Here is a 24,910-nt window from a genome sequence, read left to right as displayed (position 1 = left end):
AGACCAAGCCCGCCTCGGGCCGCGAGCGGGTTTCGCGCCGCCACGGGACGCGGTCTAATTTTACACTCCTATTAATATGAATGTTAACATATCAATGTGAATATTTACAAGGCCCGGCCCGACTCGAATTTTTCCCGGCACCCACGAGGATCGACATGGGCCGGGCCCCTACACATTAACGATATGAGCATTCACATTGACGGTGTGAACATTCACATTAAGGGTATTTTGGTAATTACGTCACTCATAGGACTTATTGAAACATAAGAAAATAATATGACCTAAATGGAACATAAGTAGATGAAAATGGTATTTTGGTCTTCTTATCTCAAATAGGACCTAATGGAATAGTCAAAAAGAATATGGGTTGGATGGAATAAAACTCTTAGAAAGTGGATTTATCAAAAAAGCTCCCATTTTTTAACTTATTTTTAAAATATTTTTTTTATAAAAAATAGAAAAATAATGTAATAAAAAAATTAAAAAACTGAATTTTAATTTTAATTACAAAAGAGGCCTTAGTTTGGAGAAATGAGATAACAGGTAGGTTATTATCCCTACATGTAGGGGTGCAACTCGGGCGGGTTCGGTCGGGTTGGGAGTCTGCCCAAGCCCGACCCGAATTGTATTTGGCAGTGCCCAAGCCCGCCCAAGCCCGACCATGAACCCAAGCATTGCTGCCCAAGCCCCGCCCAAGCTTTGTATTTTGAACTCGGGTTAGCCCGAATTGCCCGAGTCCAGAAACCTGTAGGTAGATCTAAGGGTAGACATAAAAGATGCTAATCTAATGGTAGAAGACTAACCAAAAATAAATAAAAAATAAAAATTAAGACTAACTCTTTTACTTAATAGAAGACTAACAAAAAAAAAATAAAAAATAAAAATTAAGACTAACTCTTTTACTTAATTTATATATATTATATAATTTATTAAATTATATAATTTATATAATATATTAAATTCAATTCGGGTTGCTCGGGTTGGCCATTGGTTCTGCCCAAGCCCGGCCCGAATTGCAATTCGGGCATCAAAAATTTGCCCAAGCCCGTCCAGATTACAAGATATAGTTGCCCAAGCCCTAAAAAAACTCGGGCTGGGCTCGGGTTGCTCGGGTTGAGCCCGCCCGAGTTGCACCCCTACCTACATGTGAAACATAAATCTCGACTATGCCGAATTTGCAGACAAATCCATAAACATAAATCTCATTTTGTGTATTTGGTTTGTGTTTTTTAGATTAATTTTTTAAAAATTGAATTTTTTTCTACATTTTTTTTAGTAAATATTTTTAAAATTTTAAAGATTTTTTAAATTTTTTTTAGATGTCCTTTATTTAGATGTATCTAAAAAATTAATAAATACAAAAAAATATACTAAATTCTCATATTTTTGATATTTAATGAATTTTTAAAATTTTTTTTTCACATAATTATATTTTTTATGTATATTTATATTAGGAGATTGTTTGAGAAGTGCTAAATTAGTATACTTTTTTGACTTTTTATGAAAACATGTGAAATATAGGATGTGTTTGAAGTGATGTTGTAGAGAGTTGATGTGATTCAAATAAGAAGTGATGGATAAAATAATTGTGACTCAAATAAGATAATATGTTAAAATAACATGTACTATTTTAGCACATACCAAACAACTTCTAAAATTTAAAAAAATTAATTAAAATATTTAAAAAATTTAATAAAAACAAAAAAAAGTAGGAAAAAAAAATCTGTAAAGTGTTTTGAAAACCAAAAACAAGGTTAATTTTCAACTGATTTATGTTGGAAACCCTCACGGCCCTCGGCGGCGGCGCCTCCTCCGTACACGGGTGCTCCTCTCCTGCAACATCTTCTCTCTTGGAGTTTCTCTGTGTTTGTGTGTGTTTGGAGTTCCTCCTCTATCTTCACGTCTTTCTCTGTCTGTATAAGTACTGTATCTGATCTGGAGAAGTGAGTCAGTAGAACATACAGCTGAACTGATCGATCAAGGGCCAAAACTTTGTAAGTGTCTACTTTCATGACGAAATTTGATTCCTTGTATGCAATGCAATTGCGAAAATTTGTTTTCTTTTCTGTATTCTGGACGTGCATTAGGTAATATATATATATATATATATATATTGTTTTGTTTATGAAGTTAGGTTTTTGTTTCTATTGTTTTAACATAAGTGTGTAATGTGGTGAACAAAGTAGGGGTTGTGTGATTGATGTATTAATTAGGGGTTTTGTTTCTATTGCTAGTTGAATGAATTATGTAGAATTGATGTAATTTTGTTTTATGTTTTTGGTGTAGTTACTGCAAGTTTCAAGCTTTATTTAGAACTTTAGAAACAACAAAGAGTCAGTACTTGCTGTGAGATTACACTGGTTTATTTTTTTTAAACTTTCTTTTTTCCAGGCCTTTTGATCGAATAATTTCTGCGCAAACAAATACTATGGCTTGCATTTTGTATAACGTTGGGACTTCAGTGAAATTTTTTGGCAGTCATCACCACTGTTCATCGAGGCCATTCTGGGGCATTCACCGGTGCTGCGACTTCAGAAATTCATCATCACTTTTCTATGTGAAGCCACTTAATTCGAGCTCTGTGAATCTTCATGGTCCTAGGGATTCTCAACTCTTCAACAGCTCGCGATGCTTCTCTACTGTCTTCCGCAGCATTTCTTCAGATAACGGCATGCCTGGTAAGAACAAACCCTAACAATTCTCTCTAGCAAAGTAAATAAAATCAAAACATAACTAAGATAGATTATTTAAGGATTGTTTATGCTTATTGTTCCCTATTTTCCCTTCATTTTGTTAGAAACCAAACAAAACATATTAATTTAGACCCATTTTCTCCGCATTATTAGTGTTTTTTTGGGAGGTCAGTATGTTTTGGCTGGAGTTGGTTATTATTATTATTATTATTAGTGATGGAGTAATTTTTTCTGTTTTATTAGTTATGCTGATGCTGAGCGGAAAATGTCAAGGACTCTTGAATTCATGGCTCGGAATTTGACTCCCCTAGAAAATGCATTTTGGTCAAGAATTTTTGTTGCTTTTTGTGTGTGTGTGTGTTAAATATGAAATGCATGAAGAAGTTTGAAAACTAGTGAAAATATACAATGGAGAAAACTTTGAAGTTGTTTGTTAAAATTATAAGAAGCAAGTTTTGGTTACAAAACTTAGATAAAAGATGCATCTTTTGAAAACAATAGATTAGATCAGAACGTCTGTTGTGCTAAAGTTGTGTATGTATACATAATATATGCTTTCCATTTCTTGTTTATCTTTGTGACTGTTTCTATTAGTAATCAATCTACCGTTAACTGCATTGTGTTCCTTCTCTCTCTCTCTAAGAATAGGGGTGCACAATTTACTAATGATGGCTTAGCTACTTGGCCATGTCTTGCCATTTACTTATCCATCTCTTTAAAATTGGTTTTTGCAGAAGAAAGGATGGTTGTGTTGGTCATTGGTGGAGGGGGAAGGGAACATGCACTTTGTTATGCCTTGAAGAGGTCTCCCTCTTGCGATGGCGTCTTTTGTGCACCAGGAAATGCTGGGATTTCCAGCTCAGGGGATGCCACTTGTATTTCCGACCTTGACGCCTCTGATAGCTTGGCTGTGATTTCCTTTTGTCAAAAATGGGGTGTAGGATTGGTTGTGATTGGACCAGAAGCTCCTCTTGTTGCAGGTCTTGCAAATGACCTAGGGAAGGCTGGAATTCCTACTTTTGGCCCTTCAGCAGAGGCTGCTGCTTTGGAAGGTTCCAAGAATTTCATGAAGAATTTGTGTGACAAATATGGAATTCCCACTGCTAAGGTTGCCCCCCATTTTAATCTTAAAGCAAAATAGAAGATATTGTTTGCTTCCTTTCTTTGTCTTTCGTATAAAAATCTAATCAAGCATGATTTACCTTAAGTAGTCACACTACTTTGTCTAGTATGCGGATGCCAGAATTTTATTCATTTTATATGAAAATAGACAACAAAAATGATCCATTATCATTATGGTGTTGAAATTTTGCTATCTAACATTGGAAAAGGGGTTGATTATTATTGGATAGTAACAAATGATCCCGGTCTCTACTGAATTACCCATGTTGCCAGCTGTAGGTGGTAACATTTTGTTTTAACAATATAAAGGATTTTACTTCAACATTTTTGTGATTTGTCTGTATAGATTGGAAAATTCTTTTACATTTGCTTTGATTGATTTGGTGCAGTATCAAACTTTTACGGATCCATTTGCTGCAAAGAAGTACATAAAAGAGCAAGGTGCACCTATAGTCGTCAAGGCAGATGGATTGGCTGCTGGAAAAGGAGTTATTGTTGCTATGACGTTAGAGGAGGCTTTTGAAGCTGTCGACTCAATGCTTGTAAAGGGTGTTTTTGGATCTGCTGGTTGTCGTGTCATTGTTGAGGAGTTTTTGGAAGGTGAGGAGGCATCGTTCTTTGCTCTGGTTGACGGAGAGAATGCCATTCCTTTAGAATCTGCTCAGGACCATAAACGAGTGGGAGATGGTGACACGGGGCCTAATACTGGTGGAATGGGAGCATACTCTCCAGCGCCTATCTTAACAAAAGAACTCGAGTCTTTGGTCATGGAATCTATAATTCTTCCTACAGTAAAAGGAATGTCTGAAGAGGGGTGCAAATTTGTTGGGGTTCTCTATGCTGGACTCATGATTGAAAAGAAGTCCGGATTGCCTAAGCTAATAGAGTACAATGTTCGCTTCGGAGATCCAGAGTGCCAAGTGAGTAAACTTTAGTCTATTGCTAATTGACATTCCATTTATAATAATTTTGTGATTTAAAGAATGCTGATGACCTGTTGCCTACTTGTTTGACACTTGTGTAGGATTGAATCTGCATTATGTCACGGCCTTGGTTATTTCCAAGCTATCCGTGTGGCACTTAGACAATCTCAAGCTTTGCTTGCTGATGCTAAGTCAGCCTAACTCACAAACTTATAGGAAAGAGAAGTAAGAGGAACACAGGAGAGTTTGAGAGAATGCCTTGTATTCACTTATGAGAAAGCTTTACAATTCTTGGATGGTTTGGAGCAAATGAGCTCCTCCCCTATTTATAGGCACTCTTGGCCTTTCCTAGAACACTCTAGAAGCGACGAGGAAATACATGGAGAGGCTTCCCTTGGAAGCCTTTCTTACAAGCTACAAGAATATTCTAGAATTTTATAGAAATATCTATACAAGATGTTTACAAGTGTCTTGAATACTCAAGGATGTTCTAGAATTTTTCATGTTCTCTCAAGTGTTGGAATGAGCTAGGAAGTTCTAGATCCTTCCATTGATCTCCATGCTCCCAAGCTCCCATATTTTCTCAGCTTCCAGAATATTCTATTAGCCTCCCTTCCTTGAGATTTCCTCTTGGTAGGCAATTTTGTGTAGGTAATTTGGTAGGACGTGAGACTTAGCTGGCATTCATTATTTCCCATAAGTCTTAGTTCTCATATATGTATACACTTAACAGTTTGTTGGGCCGTGTTTGTTGGTCATATAGGAAGAGTGAGTATTGTTTGCTTTGATCGTCGTCCAACTTCAAGAACATTTCCTTGAATTCTCTTCATTTAATTTGGGTAAATTATACTTACCACCCTTAAACTTCACCCTTGAACATGTGGTCTCTCTAATTTCAATTGTGACGATCAAAACCAAATATATCAACTAAATATATAGTAAAATACCTTTTTTACCCTTGTATAAATGCATTATTCCATCCTCATTAACTAAATATAGCAATCCAACCACTTAATTTGTGTTCTCTGTATAACACTCTCTCTAAAGTAAAAAACCACCACAACCACCCATTTTCTTTTTGTGAGGTATGACTACCACCACCACCTTCTCCACCTCCATCTCCACCTATACCTACTCTTCATCTACAGGGTTACCTACCACCAACTTCACCCACTGTCTACAATAAAACCACACCACCAACAATTCCGACATTCTGTTTATAGTAAAACAACCGACGCCACCACCTCCCCTTCCTTCTCTTACTATTTTCAGTCTCTACAAAATGACCTACCACTGCCTTTAACCACTTTCTCTTCGACAATAAAATCCCTGCCACTACCTTTATAATAAGAAAACTACCATCACCCTCAAGAGAATCATGATTGAACAACATTTGGGTCTATGGAATGGACCATATTTTGGTAGACACATATATTTGATGGATAGTTTTTATGTTAAGCATAGATATTGTTATGGTATATTTGACCCCGGGTCACTAAATTATGTTGGTGGACTTTGGTCATCATGGATATTAATTTATTACTCATTTTGCTATTTTCCAAGCATAATAGACTTTTTTATTTCTTTCTTTTGTTAGGAAAGGGTTAGTGTAGAAGGGTTGGCGAGGATGGTGTACTTTTAACAGGATTAACTTATTTCAAATGACATGGGAAAATGGAATGGAGAAGAACTTCTTTGAACAGTAAAGAGGGAAACAAATAAAGATAGGTCGGGTCTCCCTTATTGTCCATCCAGGGTGTTTCTCCAGTTTTCAAAATGATATTTTAAGCATGATGATGCCATTTCCTGTTAGCGATATGCAACTGTAATTTTGAGGCTTCATGTAGCGGCCGTCTATTGGGTGCATTCACGTGACCATGTCTACATTAAAAAAAGAAAAAAAAGAAAAAAAGGCACACAGAATTTCATTGTGTTCATCATGTAGCATAGGCATATTTACTCTTCAATAGAACAGTGGTCATAATAACAAAAATTAATCCAACCTTTTTAGTAAACGTTTGCTTTTTATGATTCACAGGTATTGATGGTTCGTTTGGAATCTGATCTGGCACAAGCTTTACTAGCAGCTTGTAAAGGTGAACTGAGTGGAGTGTCTTTGAACTGGTCTTCGGGCTCTGCCATGGTAGTGGTGATGGCAAGCAATGGCTACCCTGGGAGCTATGTGAAGGGAAGCGTGATTCAAAACCTTGAAGAAGCAGAGCAGGCCGCTCCGTCTGTTAAGATATTTCATGCCGGTACTGCACTTGATTCAGATGGCAACTTCATTGCCACCGGGGGACGTGTTCTTGGAGTCACTGCCAAGGGAATAGACCTTCAAGAGGCCCAGGATAGAGCTTACCAAGCTGTCGAGGAAGTGAACTGGCAAGGTGGGTTCTATCGCCAAGACATTGGTTGGAGGGCGCTTCCACAGAAACAATTTTCCCCGAAAACATGACAATAGTGTTTTATGTGTTTTGCGAGTATTTACGATGTGAAATGAATCGAGGTTGTCCCATTTAAGAATCAAATTGTGTATTGAGGAATATATGAAAAAATGGTTGTTCTATCTAGACACTGCCAAAAATCTTTGCGAGGAAGATCTGTTTCATTTATAAAATTTTGTTTGTTTTGGAAAAAAGTAGAGAAAGTGATGTGATAATTTATAATAATTTTTTTATTATTGGTTATTTTAGTTTATTGACAAACGAGGTCTTAGTACAATACAATACGAAAGAAAAATGAATTAATTTGAAGGGAGTGTGAGAAAATTTCTTCTTTTTTCCCTGTCTATTCAATTTTATTAAATTGTTCATGTAGTTAACAAGGTGAGATTATTGTTGGAATTTTTTTATTTAAGAAGGTAGAAAGACAAAACTAGAAACGGAAGGAGTTCAGCAAAAAGAAAGTCTTGTTCGATATGAATTTTTGACATCAGCTAGTTCAGAGAGAGGGTGGTGGCCACCTCCTTTGGTTTGAAGCTTTCCGTTGTTTTTGTCAAATATTATCATTACTTAGAAAATATGAGGAAGAAGAACTCCGAAAATATGAGGAAGAAGGAATATATTTCTGTTATATTCAAAACTTCTTATCTTACAAGACCAAATGACACTCCTTATATAGGAGATATTACAAACATCATTATAACCCATTATATGCCACTTACATATTATATATTACCACTATCTACCACTATCATATTATATACATGCCACTATCTGCCACCAACACCACTATCATATTCTATACATGCCACTATCTTATTATATACATTAACACAAATTTCCAGCACTCCCCCTCAAGCTGGTTTGAAGATATCTTCCATAGCCAGCTTGCTAGTCAGCTTATCAAATTGCTTCTTGTGTAGTCCCTTCGTTAGCACATCAGCTAATTGTTCACCTGTTGGAAGGTAGGTCATACAGATTATGCCAGCATTGATTTTCTCCTTGATGAAATGTTTATCCACTTCTATATGTTTTGTGCGATCATGTAGAACTGGATTATGAGCTATAGATATAGCTGCTTTGTTGTCACAATAGACCTTCATAGGTGTCGGGTGAGAAAGCTTTAATTCTTCAAGAATTCTTTTAATCCACATTACTTCACAGATTCCATGGGCAACAGCTCTGAACTCTGCTTCTGCACTACTTCTAGCTACCACATTCTGTTTTTTACTCTGCCATGTAACTAGGTTCCCACCTACAAAGGAGCAGTATCCGGATGTTGATCTCCTGTCTGTAACACTTCCTGCCCAGTGTGCATCTGTGTATACTTCAACTTGACGATGTCCATGTTTCTTGAACAGTAAGCCTCTCCCTAGAGTTCCTTTCAAATATCTTAAGATCTTATAAACGGCCTCAAAGTGCTCTGCCCCTGGTGAGTGCATGAACTGACTTACCATGCTGACTGCAAAGGCAATATCAGGCCGCGTATGAGACAAGTAAATCAATTTCCCTACAAGTCGCTGATATTGTTCCCTCTCTGACTTCTTCAGCCTTAGCAGATTGTAACTTCAAGTTAGGCTCGATCAGAGTCTCCACCATCTTACAACCAAGCATACCTGTTTCTCCAAGGAGATCAAGAACATATTTTCTCTGATTAACGAATATACCTTCCTTGGATCTTGCAAATTTCATTCCGAGGAAATACTTGAGGGCTCCCAGATCCTTAATGTGAAATTATTTTGCGAGTTTCTCTTTGAGGGCTGCTAACTCTGCTTCATCATTACCAGTTAAAATGATGTCATCAACATAAACAATCAAAATTGCAATTTTACTGTTTTTTGAATGTTTATAAAATATTGTGTGATCTGCTTGACTCTGCGAGAAGCCACAACTGATAACTGCCTTCCCAAAGCGTTCAAACCACGCTCTTGGTGATTGTTTGAGTCCGTATAATGACTTGTTCAATCTGCATATTCTGTCGCTTCCAAGTCTCTGCTCAAATCCCGGCGGTAGGCTCATGAACACCTCCTCTTCAAGATCACCATTGAGAAATGCATTTTTAATGTCAAGTTGATGTAGAGGCCAATCTGAATTTACTGCAAGAGATAACAGTACTCTGATGGAATTTATTTTAGCAACAGGAGCAAACGTCTCCTGATAGTCGATCCCATAAGTTTGAGTGAAGCCTTTAGCCACCAGTCTCGCCTTGTATCTCTCAACGCTTCCATCTGCGTTACATTTTATCGTAAACACCCATTTACACCCAATTGTTTTCTTATCTTTGGGTAGATCAACTATCTCCCAAGTACCACTTCTCCTTAAAGCATTCATCTCCTCCATGACTGCTAATTTCCAATTCGGATCATCCAATGCTTCCTGTATATTCCTTGGAACAAACAAGTGTGAAATCCTAGATGTGAAAGCTCTATGGTTCTTAGACAGTCTTTGATAGGAGAGGTAATTTGCAATAGGATGTTTAATGCAATTTCGGACACCTTTCCTAATTGCTATAGGAGCATCAAGGTCAGAAATAGAAGGAATAGGATTACCTAAAATTTCGATGCCAGAACTCGGGTGGACATTCGGGTCATTAGGATGGACATTCGGGTCGTTATTCCTCAGATGAAATCGCTTCCTAATATAAACCTGAAGCTCAGGATTTAGATCATTTTGTAGTACTTCTCCCCCTAAACAAGAATCTTCTTGACTAGGCACCGTAGAACTTGGTTCTCCTAAGTGATCATTATCAGACAGATGTGGTTTTTGTGTAGGATAAATGACATTGGGGAGCGGGATAGAAATATCCCAAAAACGGTCTTCTACTCCACTTGTCTCCCCCTGAAGAGAAGTGTTGGGGAAATAGGATTTTGTTTCCACAAATGACACATCCATACTCATATGAAATTTCTTGGTTTGAGGATCGAAACACTTATACCCCTTTTTGTTTGAGGAATAACCCAAAAAAACACATTTTATAGCACGGGGGTCAAGTTTTGAACGAAATTGACTGGGAACATGAACATAGGCAGTACATCCAAAAACTTTGGCGGGTAAATCAGAAAACAACCTCGTGTCAGGAAAAAAAGTTTTGAGACAATCAAAAGGTGTTTTGTATGTTAACACCTTTGTAGGCATCCTGTTTATCAAATAAGAGGCTGTTAAAATTGCTTCACCCCATAAATATTTAGGAACATGCATGTAAAATATTATAGCACGTGCTACTTCAAGTAGATATTTATTTTTTTGTTCTGCAATGCCATTTTGTTGAGGGATATCCCGACATGTAGATTGATGAAAAATCTCATTTTTTTCCAAAAATTCACCCAACTGCTCATTGAAATATTCTGTTCCATTATCAGAATGTAAAATACCAATTTTGGTTTGAAATTGGTTTTCAATCATATTGTAAAAATTTGTGAATAAATTTTTCACGTCAGATTTTTTATTCCTCAAATAAATCCAACATAAGCGGGTTTGGTCATCAATAAATGTAACAAACCATCTTTTACCAGAAAGAGTAGTGATTTTAGAAGGGCCCCAAACATCACTATGAATCAAATAAAAAGGTTTGGAAGCCTGGTAAGGTTTTGGCAAATAAGTAGAGCGATGAAATTTTGCAAAAATGCAACTTTCACAATGAAAAGAAGAACAATCAATCCCTTTAAATAATTCTGGAAATAAATGTTTCAGATAAAGAAAACTAGGATGTCCTAGCCTATAGTGCCATAGCATTATTTTTTCTCGAACAGAGATTGAACTAGTACTATTAAAGCTCTGAGCTTTTTTATTACTAACAGGTACTTCATCAAAGTAGTAAAGACCTTCAAGCATCCTAGCACGCCCAATCATCATCCCCGAGTTCTGGTCCTGAAATTCACAATGGGATTCAAAAAATGTAACATGACAATTAGAATCCTTAGATAGTTTACTGACAGACAAAAGGTTACAGGCTAAGTTGGGGACGTGAAGAACAGCATTGAGATTAATTTTCTCAGTTAGTTTAATAAATCCTTTTCCTGCAATAGGTGAAAAACTACCATCGGCTATTCTGATTTTGTCATGACCAGAACAAGGGAAATAGGTACTAAATAAATGGGAAAAACTAGTCATGTGATCGGAGGCACCAGAATCTATGATCCACGGAGAGAAGTTTAGGCAAGAGAAGGCTTTAGGATTTCTACCTGTTTGTGCCAACAAAACACTAGGAGTACCGGATGAGGAGTTGGATTTTATCGGCTTTAAGAGTTGATCAATCTGCTCTTTGTTGAAGGGACCTGAATCGGCTTCATTAGCGGTAGGAAAGCCACGATTCTTCTCTCCTTGTTTGCTGCTTTTCCAGTTGACAGGTTTGCCATGGATCTTCCAACACGTTTCGCGTGTATGGCGAGGCTTGTTGCAAAAATCACACCAGACCCGTGGCTTATCATCAAACCTGCGCTGGTAATTTGCAGCCTTGTTGGCCGCAGCATCGCTAATTAAAGCAGAAATTTCAATTGATTCACCAGTACCTTTGTTCTTAAGCATGACGCTCCTTCGGCTCTCTTCCCTTCTGACTTCGGCAAATACTTCGCCAATGGATGGGAGAGGAGGTCTGCCAATAATTCTTCCTCGCACTTCATCGAACTCAATGTTGAGGTCGGCAAGAAACTTGTAAATACGGCTGTCTTTCATAGTTTTCTTGTGGTGGTTGCAGTCGTCAACCGATTTCCATTCGTATGTGTTGAAGATGTTAAGATCCTGCCACAACCTTTTCAACGAATTGAAATATTTGGTTACGAAATCATCTCCTTGACGAATCTCTCCCAACTTCAAAGTTAATTCGAAAACTTGAGATTGATTTCCTAGGTCAGAATACATCTGACTAACATTATCCCACAATTCTTGTGCAGTAGTATAGTACATGTAATTAGAGCTTATATCCTCCTCCAGGGAATTGACCAACCATGTCATAACCATGGAGTTTTCAGCGTCCCAACTGTCGAACAGCGGATCATTAACAGCAGGAGCCTTCTTGTCACCAGTGATGTAACCGATCTTTCCTTGCCCACGGATATACATCCGGACAGATTGTGACCAGCGGAGAAAATTATCACCATTTAGGCGGATGGTGGTGATTTGGACAGAGTGAGAGTTCGACGTTTTCACCGGAATGGCAGCGGCAGGAGTTGAAGTGGTTTCGGACGTGACTTCCGACATGGCTATGACGGTTTTAGGGCTGCTGTGTTTTTTGTTGCTCTGATACCAACTTAGAAAATATGAGGAAGAAGAACTCCGAAAATATGAGGAAGAAGGAATATATTTCTGTTATATTCAAAACTTCTTATCTTATAAGACCAAATGACACTCCTTATATAGGAGATATTACAAACATCATTATAACCCATTATATGCCACTTACATATTATATATTACCACTATCTACCACTATCATATTATATACATGCCACTATCTGCCACCAACACCACTATCATATTCTATACATGCCACTATCTTATTATATACATTAACACAAATTTCCAGCATTATTGTATGTGGTTAGTAGTTTTTTTTGGGTGAATATGTGGTTAGTAGTTGCTGATTGAATAGAATTGAAAGTGCTAGACATATGCGGAAATGATGTACCTTTGAGCAATTACAATGGGAGGTTGTTCTGATTGTGAATGTTGCTTCAAAATGGCAAGTGACTTTATATATCCTAGTTAGTCAAATCTATTATATTTACATGGAGTCGCCGCCGCCGCTGCCACCGGCGGTGGTGGTGCGGTGAGGATGTTGCCGCCTAATCCAACGTCGTCGATGTCGTCTTCATTGCCGAACCACCACCATCAGCACCGGAAGGGCTTTCCTCTGCAACTACAAAATCGTCGATGTCGTCTTCAAGGTATCTCTTCAATTAATTGTCAATGTGTAAATTTTAAACTTGGCCATCCTCATTTCATGTCTTTTGCTTGTTTCTGCTATAAATTTGAGATCGTTACAAGTTTTTGAGGCTTAATTTGCAGAAGAAGAGCATGGAATCCATGTTAGTTAGGGGAAGTTTTTATCTTTATCAGATATCTTTTAACCTCCCATTTGTAGCTTTATTCCTTGAAAACCCATGTGTATTGTTTTGGATGATTCTTTTAACCTCCCATCAGACCACCTTTAAAGTAGTTGATTTGGTGAGTTTGACCTCCTTTTTTTTTGTTTTTATTTAAAGGTTTGATTGTTTGATGGTACTTGATTATTGATGTTGATGTTTTTATTTTTTTTAATCAAATTATGTATATGGTTCATAGGATGATTATGCAGCAGATGATGAAGAATACGATGAGAAGTTGAAGAAAGAGAGTTTGGCATTTTTCTTTTTAGCTACGTGAGTTTTTAATTCCTACCTGCCTCTTTAATCACATACAGACATGATGTATATATTTATATGTAATTGTTTGTAACTTTGTGCGTAGGTGTAGCTATGTATTAAATTTATTTTCTTGTTTGTTTGTGATGTAGATATGGAGACAGTGAGCCAACAGACAATGCTGCAAGGTTCTATAAATGGTTTACAGAGGTAAATTTGAATAATTTCAGTGTATATTAATATTAAGGTTCTTTGAGAAAGTAGATTTGGGGGGGTTCATTGTTTGTGATATATGATTTTTCATAGGGTAAAGAGAGGGGAATAGCTTCAGAATCTTACTTATGGAGTGTTTGGCCTTGGCAACAGACAGTATGAGCACTTCAATAAGGTCTTAATTGAATTTCATCTCATCTTTTTATCAACTTAATGTATATCTATGTGTACTTGTAGATGTTGCTAATTGGCTAAAAAGTTTGAATTTGTATGTTGTTGGGAAACAGATAGCAAAGGAGGTGGATGAGCACCTTGCTGAGCAGGGTATGTTTACACTCTTCTAGTGACCTTTTTTGTCAATTTATGGAAACACTTGTTGTAATGCTTATTAGTTTGTGATGTGTACTTATTGTGCACTTGTTACCTTGAGTTGGTGTTTAATAAATACGTGTACTTATTGTAATGCTTATTAAGTGTTTAACATGTTTAATAAACCCTTGAGTTGTTGATTTTCCCTTTTGTCTGTTACTTTCAACAACAGGTAGGTTGGTCCGATGGCAATGGAGCCCGAATTTGGAATTTCTACTCCGCGAAACCCTTCTCAGGTTTGATTGAGCCTCTCTTTCTAAATTATTATTATTATTTCTCTGCATTCTATAGTTTGATTTGTTTTCTTTAATTCTCTATTACCTTCTACCGCTGTCTATTTTGTTGGGTTGGGTTGATTTATGCTTGTATTTGTTTATTTAGATCTTGCTTCTCTGCAAAGAAAATAGAACATTTGGTATAAGTGAATGATGCACAATAAATTTTCCAATTTTTCTCCACAATACAACATCCAAATCCAAACATAACAATAGGGTTTAATGCTTGTTTACAACCAACCTTTATCTTTTACCTTCTTAGAAAACGTCATATTGTTCCACAGGGTCACTAATGATACACTCTAATCGCTTCAGATGACATTTTGCCCCTTCTGCTAGTCGTTCCAATTTAAAATGGAAACTCAATTCTAATTATTTCTTAACAAAGTCTTTGAGTTTGAATTTCTTGTTGGTTGGGATCTGACTGTTGTCTCTAGGCTCATCAGTTTGTCATCACATTTGGATTTATTTGGTTAGTTGGTGGCACAATTTATTTATTTATGCACACAGTTAGAATGCTTGCACTGGAACAGGGTGGCTGGTACCATTGTGTTTCATGTTGTATGCTTATGATACAAAAGTTTTGTTTTAAACATTGTCAATTCTAAACTTTGACATGTGCAGGGTATAAATTCAATAAGGGAATCTGCACAAGTCTAGTTTTGTTGTCACTACTAGTTTTGAAAAGGATTACTTCTGGTAATCTGACTTTCTAAATCAGCAACTAAAATCTGCAGGGGTGGTGGTGGTGACTTGTGCACTCATTGTTTTAGTGCCTGGGAAAAAAAGAACTAAAAGTCAGATCTGTAAGATTTTCTTTTATTTCGCACGCGCGCACACACTTACACACACACACACACATATATATTCCTGTTCCAATTTTGAATGGTCTGCTATTGTTTCTGTTCTTTAGTTTTCAAATTATTATCTCTTCTACAATTTGTTGCTAATTTACTTGTGTATGTGTGTGTGTCTAGAAAACTTTTATTTGTGAAAGACGTCACTCTTTAGCAAGTTGATTGGCAAACTGTTTTCAAAATTGTTTTTAGAACTGATATGTACAATGATGGTTATTTTTTCATTATTTTTATTTTGAAGAAACATGAAAAATGAAATCCACACCAAACAGGATTTGAAGGGACTATGAAATGAACACTGATTCTGCAGAATAGAACTTCTTTCTGCCTTGAACTTTTATTAAAATATTTTTGTTTTCTGTACTATTTCCCAATAAATTCTTTTATTTTGCACTGAATTGACACAATTCTATGTTGAATTGCAAAAAAAAAAAGGCGATCACTTACTTGTCATTCTGGCTTCAACTGCTGCTGCTGTGATGAATGAGTTGCCATCACTTCCTAATGTTGCTGATTGCCCATCTGAATATCACGTATGAACTGCTTCCTTACAGCTAATTAATACTTTGTTGGAATAATGAGGAGTGTGAGAAAATTTCTTCTTTTTTCCCCGTCTATTCAATTTTATTAAATTGTTCATGTAGTTAACAAGGTGAGATTATTGCTGGAATTTTTTATTTAGGAAGGTAGAAAGACAAAACTAGAAACGAAAGGAGTTCAGCAAAAAGGAAGTCTTGTTCGATATGAATTTTTGACATCAGCTAGTTCAGAGAGAGGGTGGTGGCCACCTTCTTTGGTTTGAAGCTTTCCATTGTTTTTGTCAAATATTATCATTGTATGTGGTTAGTAGTTTTTTTTGGGTGAATATGTGGTTAGTAGTTGCTGATTGAATAGAACTGAAAGTGCAGGACATATGCAGAAATGATGTACCTCTGAGCAATTACAATGGGAGGTTGTTCTGATTGTGAATGTTGCTTCAAAATGGCAAGTGACTTTATATATCCTCGTTAGTCAAATCTATTATATTTACATGGTTAATTTGCCTCCTCTTCTTCTTCTTCTTCATTCATACTTAAAAAATTGTTTTTTTTTTTTTTTTTTTTGTGTCCTTGCTGTTAATTACTTTGTCTGCTTCCTGAGAGCTGATGGTGCACAATTGATCTTTGGGCCATATTCTTCTTCTTTTATTTCCCTAGGTATATTCAGAGCTCTTTGGATTTATTCATAATGCTACTTCTTTCTTGAAACCTACTTCGTTGCTTGGCATATGACTTCTTGTTTATTGTTTGTTTGAGTTTACAAAGATAATATAGACTACAAAGTTCTTTTAATCATATTCAAGTTGTTCAATTCAAACTAACATAAACTTTTCTTCCCTTTTTTGGCTCCCTTTTGCAGTGGCTTAACACAATCAAACTACAAAGAATTGAACATTTTATAAGAAAAATATAAAGATCAAGGTCTGTTAGTTATTCAACTCCAGTTATTTGCATGTTTCCTTTCTATAATTTCAAAGAGTTAGGGGTCTTAATCTTAGGAATCAACTAATGCAATGGAAAAGGTCCGAGGTATGCTTTTTATGCTTCCATGAATGTCTCATTTCAGCATCATTTGTTTCCTTAGCATGGTTGTCAATATTACTAAGCTATACTGATGGTTCACTACTGATGGAGAATAAAAACGAGTCGGTTGAAAAAAATGGAAGATTAGAATTTTAGTTTATTTGTGAATTTTAATTTATTAATGAAGCTGAATTTGTTTAGGATTTTATTTTTAGTTTATATTTGTTTCCTTATTGGAATTTATTCATTTGGTTTGCCTATATATTGCTTTGGATGAACCATAACAGCTAGAATTAAAAATTGTTTATGAAGATGCTGATGAAATTTTGAAATTAAAAATTCTTTTACTGTGTTGTAGCATTCTGGTAATTGCTTTTTTGTACATGGATTTTTATGGAATAGGCCAAACGAGGGGTTTTAGTTTTCCTTATTTGTTTTGAATTGTTGTGTTTTTTCAGTGCCACTGTTTTGTCAAAGCTGGATACTCATGATCATGTCATTGACAAGATGGAACCAAATTATTGATGCTTGGATTGAGGAGTTGGATGATGGTTTTGTAAAGATGTACTTTGATGATACTTTTTGTATGAATGATTGAGATAATTTTTATGCACTATTTCCCCATCTCCGTATAATGTTTTACGGATGTGTTGATTACAATATATTGAATATGTAAAAATTGTGATCCTGTGTCATGCTATATTTGAAGTTGTGTTCTTAGTTAAATTCTTTAACCCTGTGGTGTGTTATGCAGAATCAGTCCCACACACCCACAAACACCCCCCCCCCCCCCAAAAAAAAAAATGTAAAAGGTTATTTGTGACGGAATTGTAAGCGGCCGTCAAAGTTTTTGTGGCGTTTTTAAAACGCTGCCTAATGTTTTTAGCTATGTTTTTCAAACGTTGTAAAGCTATTGCGACGGCTGTATCAGCGACGAAAATATTAAACGTTGCTGTAATCTTTTATGGCGTTTTTCAGGCTTTTAAAAATGCCGCTAAAACTCAAAATTCCTGTAGTGTAATTAGTGTTGGTACACTAATTAATATACTAATTGGTGTATGTGGTCCACCGATTTTTATTTCCTTGGAAGGTAATTGTAAGATTAAAAAAAATAATATTAATTAATTAATGCTATTTAATTCTGTTTACTTTGGAGAAAGTGTAGTTTATTGCCGTATTTTGCTTTATGGCCGGCCCAATTATAGCGACCACTGATCCAATCTGCTTTTCTATATTTTATTTTTAAAGACACATAATTTCTAAAGTGTTGCATTGCATCCAGGTGAATCCGCACACGCATCAGCTGAAACTCAGTGATTTTGGTAGTGCAAAAGTTTTGGTAAGTCTTTCAGGCAACATCGACTAACTATGGTTGTATCTTGTTTCTTTGCCTGAATTTAGTTGTTATATTATTGCGTCAGGTGAAAGGAGAACCCAATGTTTCCTACATCTGTTCTAGATACTACCGCGCTCCAGAACTCATATTCGGTGCCACTGAATATATGACTGCTATAGATATATGGTCTACAGGTTGTGTGATGTCTGAATTACTTCTTGGACAGGTAGTTCGTCTGATATGCGTGTTTTCTGTATCATTGATATGCATGTGACTGAACAGCTTCTTATACAGCCTTTGTTTCCCGGAGAGAGTGGAGTTGATCAGTTAGTTGAGATTATCAAGGTATTTATAATCTCATCTGTTTTCTATTAATCTGGCCCTAAAAATTTTATCAGAATTTGAGGCATTGGCTTGAATATTGAATCAGTTTGTCAATCATTAGTAGATGCAAAACTGATTGATAGACAGAGAAATTCAGAACCAAAACATTTAATATTGGTTCCATGTTTTAGATTTCTGCTTCATATTTTCTTCAACGTGGTAATGAAATTGATTCCTGAAATTTTATCTTCTTCTTTGGATAAATGTCTTTTTCAAAAGTAGATATTTCTGCTGATGTTTGTTCACTAACATCAAGCATTGCAAATTTGTAATCTCATATGAGATTTTCGTCTTATATGTGTATTTAAAAAAGGAATCAAGGAAAAATAGACTTTTATTGTTGTAAATACAGAAAACAGAAACATATAATGCTTAAGCTTGGAATATTCTAACAAATAGATTGCATCATCTTTCATTTATTAAAATTCTGAAAACAGAGATCTTTATGGAACTATCCCCCATGGAAATAAAGGATAATGATTGTTACACAGGTTTTGGGAACACCTACCAGGGAGGAGATAAAATGCATGAATCCAAACTATATTGAATTTAAGCTCCCGCAGACAAAGCCTCATCCATGGCACAAGGTATACCCAATTTATTTTCCCTTTTTCTTCACTTTTATATGATGTTTATAATAAATTATCTTTAGGGTTGGTTTGGGAAGTGGGTTGGCTTTTTGGCTATTTTAGCCTGGGCTAAAAAGCTTGGTTTGGAAAGAGCTTTTTGGTTTTTTTGACTTTTTTTTGTGAGAGAAGAGTGTAATGATTATGGGTTAGATGTGATGTTTTGTTTTTTGTGGCTAAAATAGCCTATTTTGTCTTTTGTGGCTAAAATAGCCAAAAAACCCCATATTCTTCTTCCCAAACGGTGCCTAAGTTGAAAATATCTTCTACAAATATGATAGTTATTTTTGGGTGGAGCTAAAGTTTGGAAGTTAGGACTAATGTCTTGATTGTTTGGTACTTGTATTCATGTGTTGTTATGGTCCAACTGATGGCATCATGCCATAATGAGGCCTGAAAAATGTGTTGGAGTCTAATTAATACATAGTTTGGAATATGGCAACGTGAAATCTTTTTATGCCTTGGAGTGTGGAGGGGGTTTGTTTTTTTCTCACTTCCCTTTGATCTGGCTGGGCTTATTGGTAGGAAGTTGAAACCTGAAAATTTGCAGAGCAAAATGTCATCTGGGGAACTAATAAATCTGTCAGTCTACCAAAATGCCTGCAAATGTTTCAAAAAGAAGTATGGAGACAGGCACGGCATACTTAGGTGCCTCGCAACATCGTGAACTACAGCAGGCCTAAGTTTGGACAAGGACAGCTATTTGGTTTAACTTGAAAGCTTTACAAGGGCGAGAAGAGGCCAAAATGGAACATGGATTGAGGCATCGAAAAAAGACTTGATAGGTTAGCTAACTGAATGCCATCTTAAAATTAAACTCCCAGAAAAGCTAAAACAAGTTCATCTAAGGATCCCGTGTAGTTGCAATTGAAAGCACTCTGTTTATTTGCCTCAGGGTATGTGCTTGGGTTATCCTGTGTGCATGTATGGTGCCAATGATGTGAATTCCTGGTACTTGCCCAAGGCATGATATTATGACCACGTGTGACTATTTTCATGTATTGTGGATCAATGTAATATTAGTGAAGTGAGATGGCAGTCCCATTATTAGTTTCTTCTGATGATTTTGAGATACCATCGTACGGTAAATGTTTGTGTTATTCATCATTTGCTGGTTGTACTAGTGCTCGGTTGGTGTTCTTTCAAAGTTTGACCATGTTTGGGAAATGTGGGCCACTACAGTACTCAAACTTGGTAATGGGACTGTTTGGCGCAGCTTATATGAGCTCTTTTATTTTTTTTTTTATATATGTATTTTTATTCTGAGAGTCTGTATCAAACTGTTTGTTGCAACTTTTACTTATAGCTTATTAGGTAGGCAAATGAAAAAGCTAGGGGAGGGGCACTTTTGGCTTCTGTTTTTTTATTATCGACTTTCAACTTACAAGGGGAGTCTTGTTTATTTTTTGGCGGGTAGGGATGACTTCTTCTTGGTTGCCCTGTTAAGGACATTTGTTAAATGCTTGTAGACCTGGGTGAAATCAAAACTACCTCAATTTAAGTGAAGTGAGATGTCGGGGATCCTATGAGCTAGATAGCAGGTCTGGTGATTGGCATTCAGGAAGTGGCAGTGATTTGTATAGGTTTCACACATTAAGAATGTGTAGTGTGGAAAGTGAACAATTTATCTGTTGTGGCGCATGGAAATCGAGGATATCTTGTTTTGCTTTTAGGAAAAAGGATTTTAATGATTTAACTGAAACCTTGTATGTTGTGTTTGTGTATGCATGTTCATTCTAATTTTTGTCAATATTATCCGGTTTATGAGTTGGCACAATTTTGATGATGTATGCTCCGCTTTCTGCTTTAATTTCTGAGCTTATTTGGATTGATTTTATTTGATATCCTTCTGGATGATAGATTCACCGTGACTTTATTCTCATATTGCAGGTCTTCCAAAAACGTTTGCCTCCAGAAGCTGTGGACCTGGTTTGTAGGTTTTTTCAGTACTCCCCCAATTTGCAATGCACTGCTGTAAGTTCTACCTTCATTGTAATCGCTTATCATTATATATCATCTTATATATGTAGCTATGTAATTAAACACTGGTGGTGAAGTAGCTTACCGTAGTTTCTGTGGTCGGACTTCAGCTGGAAGCTTGCACTCACCCGTTCTTCGATGAATTGAGGGACCCCAACACTCGCCTTCCGAATGGCCGTCCTCTTCCTCCACTCTTTAATTTCAAACCACAAGGTCAATTTTGACTTGATACCTAAATCAAAAAAACGTTTGTCATATTGCTATATATCCTGCTTCATTTTTTTTTTTTTGCTCCTCGGCTTCCTTTTTCTTTTCTTTTTTTTGATACTGAAGATATGTCTACATTTACAATTATGTTGAAATGCAAGTCTTACAATAATTGAAATGACTTGTATTTAATGTCTCAAATTTCTTAACCTTTAAACTGTTGTAATTTTTTAAGCATGCTTCTATCCTCTACGACAGAGTTATTAGACATTCCACCTGATACTCTCCATCGGCTTATACCAGAGCATGCTTGAAAGCAGAATTTGTTCATGGCTTTGCATACCTAGCATCAGTTGTTTTCAGTAATTTTTGCATATTTGAAATTGCCTCTGGAACGGTAGTATGGTCTTGTAGACATCTGTAAAATTCCACTTGCCCTATGTATCTATATATTAATGCTTGACATTCCGATCAAAAGATTTGCATTGGAGTTCCCAGGACAATTGTGAGACGCGAGGCTTTGAGTTTGTATGTCAATGGAGGTGGTTTCTTTTGATCTTGTTGAGGCATATTTTACAAGGAGCCTTGTTACTAGGGGATGCAGAAAAAAACTTAATGCTGAACTACAAATGATAACTATTTTTCCTTTTTCTATTTAACCGCGGTAAAATATTTTCAAGCTGCCCTAGCATCACTGCAGCTAGACAAGTTTTACTTTCTTTCCTTTATTTTTTAAGCAACCAAACAAGGGCAATGGGGAGGATGCCCAACCAGTTTATGTCCTTTATTTGAAAATGTTGGTGTCACATATTTCTCTTTTCTCACAACTCACGAGGTTATTTGAATTTTTCTACACCGTGTGAAAGGAAAATGTGTAATACTAAAATTTTGATGCTTATCATTATCATGTTTTTAAATTTTAATTTTGCAATAATTAGGGATGGGGATTGTAGCATTTGTACATTCAGCTGCCACCTATAATGAGTGTAGGATGTGAGAAGAATCGTCAAAGATTTCTTCAATAAAGAAACATTTTATCTACCAAATCAACTTTTATCTCTTTATCTCCTAACCTAATTAAAAAATATATGTAAAATTGTTTTTTAAGAAAAATAATTTCCATCAAAAGTAAAAGAAAAAAATAAATTTAAATTAGAGAAATAATAAATTAAATAAAAAATAATTATAAATTTATAAAAATGCCGTAAGTTTATACTCAATAAAAAGTTACTAGTAATTATCATTCAACCTTTCGGTGTGTTTTTGGACCTTCACTTACAAAATTAATCCATTATACTCCTTTCGTTAGACCTTCATTCCTGCCAACTCATTCCTCTATAGTCGGAATTGGGTTCCTGCTGGCAGGCTATTGCGAGGCCTATTAAGGGCGTGTCTCGAGTCTTTTTTGATAATTCGAACCGTTTATATGTAAGGTTCGTCGTGTAGATTATCTACACAAAAAATCAACTAATTTGGACATTTGTAGCCTTATAATAATAACACATTTGTTTTTGAAAAAATAAATGGTTATCATAATTTTTTAAACACAACTAGGACTTAATCAATAGGTTATAGATATCCGATTAATTTGATTTTTTATATGAATGATATATTCGACAAACTTTACAATATTAACGGTTCAGATAATCAAAATATACTCGGTAAATATCTCTATAGACCCTCACAGTAGGGCTGCTATGTTATATGGCGCAGCAGTAACCCTCAACTGTAACAATCTCGATCCATGATTAACGTTAATACGTGCTTAATTATGCCTAATAATAAATTTCAGTGAAGTTTTGCATCATATGTTGCCTTATTTGTGTTTATATCTGTTTAGCGTAGACAGATCTGTTCATGTTTCTTTTCGGTTTGCAAATTGAAGGCCTTATCGGCATTCAATTAAAAAATTGACTTGATTTATGTGTTAATTAGAATTTTATGGTAGGTTCTATTGAAATTTGATTTGGAATGAAATAATTAGAATAATTAATGCTCAAGTGCTTAGTGGTAAGCCCAAGTAATTAGTTCACTAACCAAGCCTATATAAGACTTCTATGTGCATCTCAACTCACCTTTCTTCATCAATTTTGTTGTTACAAATGTGAGAGAGAGAGGGAGAGAAGAAAATTGAGCTCAACTAAGGAATTTGCTAGGAAGAGGAAGAATTGAACTTAGAGATTCAAGAATCAAGCTTTTAGCTCTCACATTGACAAGCCTAGGTAAGAATTCAACACTTAGATTGTACAATCATGATGTGTAGAACATGAACTCTAGAGAATTAAGTTGGTTGTCTCAAGGATTAAGTTGAAATTAATGAGATTGAGCCACATCTTGCATAATCTTGCATGCATGCATAATTCTCATAATTTGACAAGTTGATTTCAAGAATTTCCCTATGCATGTCTTGAATCCACCTTAATTTTGAGAAGTCATCAAGTTTCATGTTGTTTTGTAGCATTTGATCATGTTTTGAGAAGATTAAGTTCAAAGAAAATACATGCATGTCATGTTCATGGATCATTCATAAGTTTTAAGTTGAATTTTGCATAATTGGCAAGCCATTAGGCCATGATTTCTTGAAATGATCCTTAAATCATGTTGTTTTATGAGTTTCTATGTGTTTCCTAAAGTTTTTGGCCCAAAATGTTGAGCTTTGAAGTGTTTAGTTTGAGTTTGAAGCTTGGAGATCAAATCTGGAAATTCTAGAATTTGCATCTACGCTCGAGTGTAGGAGTTCACGCTCGAGCGACCACTCCGAGTGCGTGTACTTCCGCTCGAGCGACTTGAATCACGCTCGAACGTGAAATGCATGTACCTAGAAGTTCATATGTTTTGCAGATCGCTCGAGCGAAGGTCTGAGTCTCACGCTCGAGCGGAGATCGAGCATTCGTCGAGCGTGAAAATTTAGCAACCAGTACTTTTGTCTAAAGTTTGCAGACCGCTCGAGCTAAGGAAGTTGCGCTTGAGCGGACCCTCACATCTTGCATGTCCACTCGAGCGAAGAAAGCCACGCTCGAGCAGAGACCCTATTTTCAGCAAGTCTGGAAAAGTGTTTTCAAGTACATTTTTACATCCTTATTCTATCCTAGGCATTCATAGGCCATGATTAAGACACCATAATGAGGATAATAAAGTAGAAACACACCAAGACAAGTAGGGGATTAAGTTAACATTTCCAGGTGTGTAATTCAGTATATGTACGTTCTGTAATTGTGTAGGTCACGCGTCACAAGGAAGCTGAATTTGCCTACTCTATTTATCTACTTGCAGCACCTGTTATCTGTGAGTAGAGATGGCAATTTAAACTCGGCCCGATGGGGACCCGACCCCCAATCCCAATTAACACGGGGTTTCCCCGAAAAATACCCCCGACGGGCTGGGGACGGTATTAAAAAAAAAATCCCCGATTATTTTCAGGCCGGGAATGGTGATAAGTGATTCGGCCCCGGCCCCGGCCCGACCCCGTTCCCCGTCCCGTTTCTCCCCGCCTCCCTCTCCCTCTCTCCCTCTCTCATTTCAAATCTAATATAATATACTCACCTAATATAATATAATATTATATCTATACTCATCATCTCCTG

The 24,910-nt window shown here is 36.3% G+C and overlaps 2 protein-coding genes across 27 annotated transcripts; both read left to right on the top strand.

The window, feature by feature from the left end:
- The first annotated feature begins 1,715 nt into the window (after window positions 1–1,715).
- Window positions 1,716–17,519, top strand: LOC114307815 (phosphoribosylamine--glycine ligase). 26 transcript variants are annotated; one of them, XM_082873743.1, is made up of 15 exons: window positions 1,729–1,994; window positions 2,392–2,678; window positions 3,428–3,801; window positions 4,205–4,735; window positions 13,459–13,535; window positions 13,670–13,727; window positions 13,824–13,905; window positions 14,018–14,054; window positions 14,272–14,335; window positions 15,112–15,180; window positions 15,667–15,764; window positions 15,914–16,066; window positions 16,140–16,215; window positions 16,630–16,691; window positions 17,252–17,519. In XM_082873743.1, exons 2-7 carry the CDS (start codon window positions 2,429–2,431, stop codon window positions 13,890–13,892), a joined length of 1,359 nt encoding a protein of 452 aa, XP_082729869.1. In that variant the 5' UTR covers window positions 1,729–1,994; window positions 2,392–2,428; the 3' UTR covers window positions 13,893–13,905; window positions 14,018–14,054; window positions 14,272–14,335; window positions 15,112–15,180; window positions 15,667–15,764; window positions 15,914–16,066; window positions 16,140–16,215; window positions 16,630–16,691; window positions 17,252–17,519. The 26 variants fall into 26 exon arrangements, with proteins under 26 accessions (XP_028109034.2, XP_082729869.1, XP_082729871.1 ...); XM_082873745.1 differs by having other exon boundaries at window positions 14,999–15,180; XM_082873739.1 differs by having other exon boundaries at window positions 15,914–16,215.
- Window positions 17,253–22,438, top strand: LOC114307816 (shaggy-related protein kinase delta). The gene is made up of 8 exons (XM_028253239.2): window positions 17,253–17,357; window positions 18,076–18,132; window positions 18,215–18,355; window positions 18,424–18,474; window positions 19,005–19,100; window positions 21,030–21,113; window positions 21,230–21,332; window positions 21,585–22,438. Exons 3-8 carry the CDS (start codon window positions 18,296–18,298, stop codon window positions 21,638–21,640), a joined length of 450 nt encoding a protein of 149 aa, XP_028109040.2. The 5' UTR covers window positions 17,253–17,357; window positions 18,076–18,132; window positions 18,215–18,295; the 3' UTR covers window positions 21,641–22,438.
- Window positions 22,439–24,910: the final 2,472 nt, after the last annotated feature.

The sequence above is a fragment of the Camellia sinensis genome, chromosome 6 (assembly GCF_055761805.1).
Source record: "Camellia sinensis isolate YWXY chromosome 6, ASM5576180v1, whole genome shotgun sequence".
NCBI lineage: Eukaryota > Viridiplantae > Streptophyta > Magnoliopsida > Ericales > Theaceae > Camellia > Camellia sinensis.
This window is presented reverse-complemented; position numbering and strand designations above follow the sequence as displayed.